The sequence below is a fragment of the Medicago sativa genome, chromosome 3, assembly GCF_051527215.1.
Source record: "Medicago sativa cultivar Bolivia chromosome 3, Bolivia_mono, whole genome shotgun sequence".
Classification (NCBI taxonomy): Eukaryota; Viridiplantae; Streptophyta; class Magnoliopsida; order Fabales; family Fabaceae; genus Medicago; species Medicago sativa.
Window position 1 is genome coordinate 101,658,122 of NC_140751.1, and position 8,776 is coordinate 101,666,897.

At 33.2% G+C, this 8,776-nt stretch overlaps 2 protein-coding genes and 1 long non-coding RNA gene across 3 annotated transcripts; all 3 read left to right on the forward strand.

Annotated features, from left to right (window-relative positions):
* The first annotated feature begins 1,712 nt into the window (after positions 1-1,712).
* Positions 1,713-4,479, forward strand: LOC146943035 (Pentatricopeptide repeat (PPR) superfamily protein). Its single transcript, XM_085757123.1, has 2 exons — positions 1,713-3,490; positions 3,842-4,479. Exon 1 carries the CDS (start codon positions 1,850-1,852, stop codon positions 3,449-3,451), a length of 1,602 nt encoding a protein of 533 aa, XP_085613249.1. The 5' UTR covers positions 1,713-1,849; the 3' UTR covers positions 3,452-3,490; positions 3,842-4,479.
* Positions 4,480-4,495: 16 nt separating this feature from the next.
* On the forward strand, positions 4,496-4,876 carry LOC146943036 (uncharacterized). The gene is made up of 2 exons (XR_015032942.1): positions 4,496-4,671; positions 4,764-4,876. It is a non-coding gene; the product is annotated as an uncharacterized LOC146943036 (long non-coding RNA).
* Positions 4,877-7,222: 2,346 nt separating this feature from the next.
* On the forward strand, positions 7,223-8,334 carry LOC146943037 (uncharacterized protein At1g76070-like). The gene has a single exon (XM_085757126.1). The coding sequence runs from the start codon at positions 7,385-7,387 to the stop codon at positions 8,126-8,128; it is 744 nt and encodes a 247-aa protein (XP_085613252.1). The 5' UTR covers positions 7,223-7,384; the 3' UTR covers positions 8,129-8,334.
* The last annotated feature ends 442 nt before the right edge of the window (positions 8,335-8,776 follow it).

The following is an 8,776-nucleotide window of genomic DNA, read 5'->3' on the forward strand; positions in this document are numbered from 1 at the left end:
CAAGCAGTTTTATTTAAATTGCACGTTAATTAAAATTCATATATAAACTTTATTAAACCAACTTATGTTTAAGAATGTGGTATACAATAAAGATTTAAGGATGCTTTAAAAAAAAACAGGTTTAAAGATAATCCATTTGTACAACCTCTAAGTCAAGTTACATCAAAATTCTTCCCATGTTATAATTATGTCAATCACATCACATGAGTGACATTTTCATAAAAAATTCTTTCTCTACTTTTATTTTTGTTTTTCATTAGATCACACACATCTTGTTGACAACATAGTATTTAAAAATAAGATATATATTTATATGAAGATAATATATTAAGACAATCTTTAAATTAAGTTACACCAATAACCTTCTTATATTACAACCATAACAACCACATCACATGAATTCTAACTTCAAAATCTTTTATATCCAACTTTATTTTTGTTTCTATCGTTCTCTTGATGTTTCTATAATTTATGGAATTTATATTGAAACTTGTATATATAGTTTTGGTCTATTTGGACATCAAGCACCAACAATCACTAACCAATAACATTTAAATTTTGCACGGTTTTAAATTGCTTACTGTAACTCAATATTTTACAATTATATGAATTGTTGGATTTGTCAAAAAAAAAAAATTATATGAATTGTTAGAGTTATATTGATACCGTTTATGTTATTATTATATGTACATCATGTTACCAACAATGCCACCCTCAATCATGTTGAAGGCAAGAAAACGAGGTTTAGATGGTTAGCGAGATGAATTTGATGTTGGTATGTGGCGGTAGAAGTGATGATTATTTATCTGATACTCATCAAAGTGTATAGATGACTTTGTCAAATTCTATGTAGTAAATGAAATAATTAACTTATATATTAATGAGATAAAAATGGACCTAATTAATCAACTAGGTAAACTATTATTCATCATATGACAATAGTTTAAGGCTTTAACCAATTTCAAATTAACTTTGTAATTTTCCTATACCAAACTCAATCAAATGCCTTAAAATCAATAAATAAAAAAGAAATTAGAGAAGAAATTAACAATATTGATATCAATTAATTTACAAATTCTTTAAATCAAACTTGTTTTCATCCCTGTCTTCAAGAGTTATGAAATAAACAGTAGTTCACGAAAAGTTATCTCAATCTTGTAGTTGTTCACGAAAAAGTGCCCCACAACGATCAACAGTCGTTTTTGAAAAAATGACTCATATGCAAACCCAATATTTTTATCTAACTTGTCATTAACTAGAGGTCAATCATCATCACTTATATCAATTAAAGTTGTAAATGTCTAATATCCGTAAATTGAAAAAAGAAACCCACATGTGATGATATTTTCATGGAAGGGTTTGAAGAATGATGAGAAGACTCGCTATCATGAACAAAATGTATAACATCTATAAATTCCAAGTGTATGCATAAATTTCAAAACGTATGATAACAATCTTAACTAGCGTCATGACGAGCTTCAATGTTTATGTTTAATTGTATATTTCTTATTGCAGTGAGACTTAACTGATGTTCAATAGTTAGGAACCAAACAGTTTTAGCATTTTCTGGAGGCCAGAAAAGCACAACTCTTGTTGTAATGCATCTATGGGCCTCTAAGTGAAGTCGGTCCATTTTATTTGGAGCCCCCATCGGCCCAATTACAACAATCTCTTGTACTATTTGTCAACATGTTGCCCGCCAAACATGCTTTACCGAACTGAAACAGGAGGACACGCCGCCGCCAATAACACATTTCTGCTTTCAAAAGCAACACACCAGCGTTGTTAGCATTGTTGCTGTTCCTCTGAACCGAAGCTGGTAACATTAATCACCAACATAACCATCCATATGGCATTCATCAAATCAAGGGTAAACTTTCACTTACACCATTCTCTTTCCCCTTTCTTACCATACACTTTCAGACTATGTTCTTCTTCACCTCTTGTTTCAGAACACGACACCAATGACAACAACAACAACAACAACACTCCTCAAAACACAAATCTATCTCCCGAAGACACTCACATAGTCGATAAATTTCATACCATCATCAAAGACCACTACCGCAAAAACCCTAACCCTAACGCCGTTTCACCTTCACTAAATCTCTCCATACCTGATCTTTCAATCGATTTTTCCAAAATCTCCACTGTTCATTCAGTTTCCCCCTCAATCACCCGCCGCGTGATCGAGAAATGCGGTGGTGTCCGCCATGGTATCCCATTTCTCCAATCCCTGGCTTTCTTCAACTGGGCCACCACGCTAGAAGGCTTCCCTTCATCCCCCGAGCCTTACAATGAGATGATTGACCTCGCTGGAAAGCTCAGACACTTCGATTTGGCATGGCATTTGATCGATTTGATGAAATCGCGCGGTGTTAAAATAACGGTCAGCACATTCTCTGTTCTTGTAAGGCGATATGTTAGGGCTGGATTGGCTGCGGAGGCGGTTCATGCTTTTAACCGTATGGAAGACTATGGCTGTAAGCCTGATAAGGTTTCATTTTCGATTGTGATTAGTAGTTTATGTAAGAAGAGAAGGGCTAGTGAAGCACAATTGTTTTTTGATAGTCTTAAGCATAAGTTTGAACCTGATGTTATAGTTTATACTAGTTTAGTTCATGGTTGGTGTCGTGCTGGTGATATATCGAAAGCAGAGGAGGTTTTCAGTGATATGAAGGCGGCCGGTGTAAAGCCTAATGTTTATACTTATAGCATTGTGATTGATTCGCTCTGTCGTTGTGGTCAAATAACTCGTGCTCATGATGTTTTCTCTGAGATGATAGATGCTGGTTGTGATCCTAATGCGGTTACTTTTAATAGTCTTATGAGGGTTCATGTGAAAGCTGGTAGGACTGAAAAGGTTTTGCAGGTTTATAATCAAATGAAGAGGCTTGGTTGTGCTGCTGATATGATTAGCTATAATTTCTTAATTGAGAGTCATTGTAAGGATGAGAATCTGGATGAAGCTGTGAAGGTACTTGATACAATGGTTAAGAAAGGGGTTGCTCCTAATGCATCTACTTTCAATTCAATTTTTGGGTGCATAGCTGAGTTGCATGATGTGAATGGTGCGCATCGGATGTATGCTAAAATGAAGGAACTGAAGTGCTTGCCTAATACGCTGACTTATAATATACTGATGAGAATGTTTGCTGACTCGAAATCTATTGATATGGTTCTGAAGTTGAAAAAGGAAATGGATGAGAGTGAAGTTGAACCTAATGTCAATACTTACCGGATTTTGATTTTGATGTTTTGTGAAAAGGGGCACTGGAATAATGCATACAACTTAATGAAGGAGATGGTTGAAGAAAAATGCCTAAAGCCAAATCTGTCGATTTATGAAAAGGTTTTGGAGCTGCTGAGGAATGCTGGGCAGCTTAAAAAGCATGAAGAGTTGGTCGAGAAGATGGTTGCCAGAGGATTTGTCTCTCCTCGTCCTTTGTAGAAGTTGCTTCATCCTTGAGCTGAATCAAAGAACTTCTAAGTATGAATATAGAATTTTGGTGTTGTTAATTGGTTTAATTGGTTATAGCGTTTTTGTTGTTTGAGTCTTTTAAATTTGATTAACTCAATGGCCAGGACTATAGAATGGTGGTGTCGATAATGGTTATAATATAAGCGAGACAAAATGTTGGTTTAACTGGTTATAGTGTTTTGGATGGAGTCTTTTTAATTTGATTAACTCGATCTACATGATTTATTTATGGCAAAAATATTAGTGTTCTTGAAGCAAATTCTTAAGACTGTAATTGCAAGTGTTGTTTTTGTTGTTGGGCAGGGTATTCATTTGACCAATTGCTCTCTCTGAACTACAGTTACTTAATTTTTGCTACAGGAGCCCTATATGATTTGGCTGAAGGAAACAATACATGCGGTGCACATTAGCATTATGTCCCTGCTGGCATGTTGTTCATAGAGATGCTAACAAGTTTCATATTTAAGAGAGACTGAGATGCTCTTATATGTGGAAGGAGGTAACTATATCAGTGGGATTGAACCAGTTTCAGGCTGTCCGGTCTGATTTTACTCGGTTGAAAAACTCATTTTTGATTCTGTGGTAGCAAGCTTCATTAACTACAAAACCCCCTTTAAGTGAAGCAAGCTGCAACGTGCAATGTGTTAGCTGCTTGTAAGACTCTAGTTGGCTGCGTATCTGGTTCTTATTTAAAATTTGTCCTTGGTTTGCTGAGAAAATGTTTGATGGTTGTAATAATATGTATTGAATTGGATTAGATGAAGGTCAGGTTAGGTTTGTTATGATCTTTCTCCCCTTCAATTTGAATATTGTTACGATGATAATTTAGATTGTTTTTCTCAATGGATAGTCTGGTTTCCAAACTGTATACATCTGAGAAGAGCAACTGCAGCATGGAGTGGATTATTGGTTCATGCAGCATTGATGTTTCAATTAGTTTAGACTATTTGAGTTTAATCTTTTATTTTCTCAATCAATATCCCTAATACCTGTACTCCTAATTTTTTGCTTTAGAAGCCCTGAATGGTTTTGCTGAAGGAAACGCGATGCATGCCGTGCACATGCCATTAAAAAAAAATGCTGTGCACATTAGCATTATACATGTCCCTGCTGGCATACTGTTCGTAGGTTTGCTAACAAGTTTGCATATTCGAAAGAGAATGCGATGCTGTTATATGTGGGTGGAGAAGGTATTTCTATCAGTGAGATGTAAACTATTCCTTTTAGTGCTGCCTGGTCCGTTCTTTACCTAATTGAGAAACTATTTTTTTATTCTGTGTAGCAAACTGCAGCCAAAACCCCTTTTTAAAGCCAGCTGCGATGTGTAATGTGTTAGCTGATTGTAAGACTCTAATTGGCTTGTTTATCTGAGAAAGTGTTTGATGTTTGTAGTGATATATATATATATATATATATATATATATATATATATATATATATATATATATATATATATATATATTTAATTGGATTAGATGAAGGTTAGGTTCATATGTTAATTTAGACATTTTTTTAGAATTGATAATCTGGATTCTGGACTTATACACCATATTAATTCATCTGAAAAGAGCAATTGTAGCATTTGAGCGGATTTTTGGTTCATGCAATGCAAGCATGAGGTTTTAATAGTTTGGGGAAGAGGGAACCAGATTTAGATTCTCTCAATTGAACATTTTTTTCAGCTTTTCTCCATTTTCATTTTTTCACCATTGAAATACATCAACTATTTTTCTTTATAATTGAACTCGATTCTACTAATGCAAAAAAAACAAACTTGATTTTACCCGAAAAAAAATTGAAAGAATCCAAACCCGAAGGAACCATGTTGTTTGTCCTATAAAAGAATTAGTAAAGATATTTGTACTTGTCACACAAAATGATTGCACAAATAACTACTACGCGACAAGCAAATACAATCATTTATTTACGTAGTTTCTACTCTTGCTGCATTTTCCTTTCATTAATTTGTTCATTTCACACTGTTTAGGGTAAAGTTCTGCGAACTACGTACGTAGTTTGCCATATTTCACACACGGACGGAGATAAGAATGACCAAATTCCCCTCTTTTATGAATTGACCATGATTTACCAATGACATACACGTGCGCGGGTCCTAGAATATTATTATTACTACTCATATGAATCCAAAAAGAACACTCTTATCATAAGATAAGCTTAAGCAAGAATCTGTGGCGTCTACATGGAAAAGTTAGTTAGGTACTCGTTTTAATTTGGACTTCTCACAACCACTTCACATTTTCTTTCGTTGATCTTTCTTAATATATTACGTACATTTTTAAATTCTTTTTTTTATTGAATGCATTTTTAATTCTTGGGTAATAATCAAAGTTACCAACACATGTGGTATAAGGAGTTTGGTTCCCATTAAGGTGCCAGTTTGAGTTGTGTGAAAGAAAAAAAAATCGTGCTGCAAGAGCTTTATTCCATTTTATGGTCTATTTTGTTCAACTTGGATTATTTGGGGTTCAATGTGACGTTATCGTCTACCAAGAGGCGAGACAAAATAATAAATATATCTTGAATCAAATTAGTTGAATAGCAATCTTGGGAAAATATGTTACTATTGGGAAAAGCCACGCACCAAAAATTGAAAATCATAATACATCACGTATAAAGGACTAATAATTTGTCTTGTGAGCTTAACTCGTTTGAGAAAGAGATTTATTATTCATTACGATTCTATAAGCTGCAATTACACGCTGATTTCATCTATTAGGTGAATTATTTTAAAAACCGCATCCATGGTCGGTTGAATCAAAACTTCACAAAAACCTCAGAAGTGGACAAAATCAAGCGCACACCAATGCTCCATGCTAATTTATGGTGTAAAACGAAATAAATTGATGACAATTTTAAATATTATTTCGTTTAAAAACGGATGTTGCTTAAAAAAGTTTAAATTATTTATTACAATATTACTATTTATAAAATAAATAAATCAGGATATGCTAAAGGCCTGTTGCTTTCACAAGTTTCATGCAAGTATTCGTAAAAACCAAAATTATTTATTAAAAAACTGATAATGAAAAAGGCATCCTGCTAGTTGCTACATCAACTACAACATGATTTTTTTTGTCATCACCAGAAAATTTAGCGCCAGCTGTTTCACAACTATATTAAAGAATTGCTTTTTTTTTTAAAATGGAGTTGGACTTTGGAGCTATGTTTTTATTTTTTTGTGGGGGAATTACAGCTATGTTGCGCCTGAAAAGAAGAAAAAGTAATCATAAATCCTTACAAAAAACAAACAATCATAATATAATCTCGTTATTTTTGGTTTATAAGGCGATGAATGTCAATCTTTATAAACTTATATTTAAGACTTCCGCATCCAATTAATATAAATGGCGAGGTAGCCTAAATTGATCAAACACTGGTACCATATTATTTTTTATATTTTGTATAACTTACTCTTACAAATTTGGCCTCTAAATAAGAGAGAATGATGTCACATTTTATAGCTTAGATTTTTTTCTAAAATAGTTAGAATTTCTTTCCGTCCACGAATAAAAAAAAATTAAATAGTGCATTCAATTTGTCAGAAATTATACACTGATTTTTCTAAATTATGTTTATGGTTCGAAGCAAGAAAGCTGTTTAATTTAATGCCGTTCGAAGTCACACGGTTTTTAGTTGACCACACCTTTTCTACATGCCACCTTTCTTGACATATTCATATATTTCAAGTATTATATATAATATACCAACTTTGGTATGATCAACCATATTCTTGCGACTAATTAGTTTCAACCTCAAAGCTTCGTCAACAATCCAAGATATATAAAGAGAGTCCATCTTACCCGAACATACAAAATATCAAACTTCAACCCTTTAATTTGGCTACGTACCTTATCAATCTTTTTGTTCTACACGTGTGTGATCATGGAGAAAAACCTTAAGCTAAGGAACAAGATCTTGAAGATATTACCAAAAACTATCACTATAAACTTTCAAAACCATCCATTCAGTCCAGGTAGGGATCACAAATCAAGACAAGATAACGCAACAAAGTGGGCAAGACCTCATGGTGTCAAGGGATTTTCAGGTCCAATTGCATCCATAATTCCACATGAAGCTAGAAGAAAGTCCAAAGATATTAATGGAATTGATTATGAAGAACCCACTTCACCAAAAATATCGTGCATGGGACAAATCAAGCACAAGAAGAAACAAATAAAAAAATCGAAAGACATAGAAGTGAAGAAACATTTAAACACTTTTCAAAAGATGTTATTTCATGTCGGGAAACCAAAATCTGAGGGAAGAAGGAAATCAGATGTATGTGCAGTTCAAGATAAGAAGTATGCAATTGAGGAAAGAGCAACACATGTGAGTCAAATGAAACGTTTTGCAAGTGGACGTGACACTTTTGCTAATTTTGATTGGAAGGCTCAGGTAGCACCAGAGGAAATAGATAATTACTATTCAGATGAAGAGAGAATGCAAAGTGATGATGATGATGAAGAAGAAGAGGAGTTTAAGATCCCTTTCTCTGCACCTCTTGGTGGTGGTGGTGTTGCTGGTTGTAGTCTTGGACTTGATTTGAAGCCACGTAAAGAAATTAATCTATGGAAGAGAAGGACCATGGCTCCACCTAGGCCTCTACAACTGGATCCAGTAAATTAGATCAAACTTGGTTCTTAATTGCTCGTTAAAATGAAGACTTGTTCTTTGGATTTTTTATTTTATTTTTTATATTTGATTAATTAGTTGAGTAGAACATTTTGTAAAGAACTACTACCACCAGATTTGTGTACAAATATACGTAAGTGTGGACATTAGTTGTGTCTATAAATTATTTCAAATTTTTTATAATAGATTATATTGAGATATACTGGTATGTCGAGATGAGTGGTGAAGCTAGCTTTATTTTTTTTAAAAGTCTAACATACATTTAAATTACAATCTCAAGATGAAATTTACTCATTGATGAAGTCACAAATTTTTGCTACCAATCTAATCTAATTAATAAAAAACAATTTAAGTCGGGAGATTTCATCAATGTTGTTTTGCACTATTATTTTTTCAGTAATATTTTCTGAAAATAGTCATTTGGTATTTTTTTTTTTGACAAAATAGTCATTTGGTATTTGAACGTGTTGTAATTAAAATCATTAAATATATCAAAATAACAATAACATTAATGAATTTATTTTTTCTTAACGAATTTGGTATCTTAATATGTCTTTTGTTAACTAGTTTTTCTTCTTTTGATACAACTCTTTTGTTATTATTCAATTTACTAGTACATAAAACTATTAACAAAAGTCATAT

Coding starts and splice junctions, on each gene's coding strand:
- LOC146943035 (XM_085757123.1), top strand. CDS start 1,850: ATGGCATTCATCAAATCAAGGGTAAACTTTCACTTACACCATTCTCTT.
- LOC146943037 (XM_085757126.1), top strand. CDS start 7,385: ATGGAGAAAAACCTTAAGCTAAGGAACAAGATCTTGAAGATATTACCA.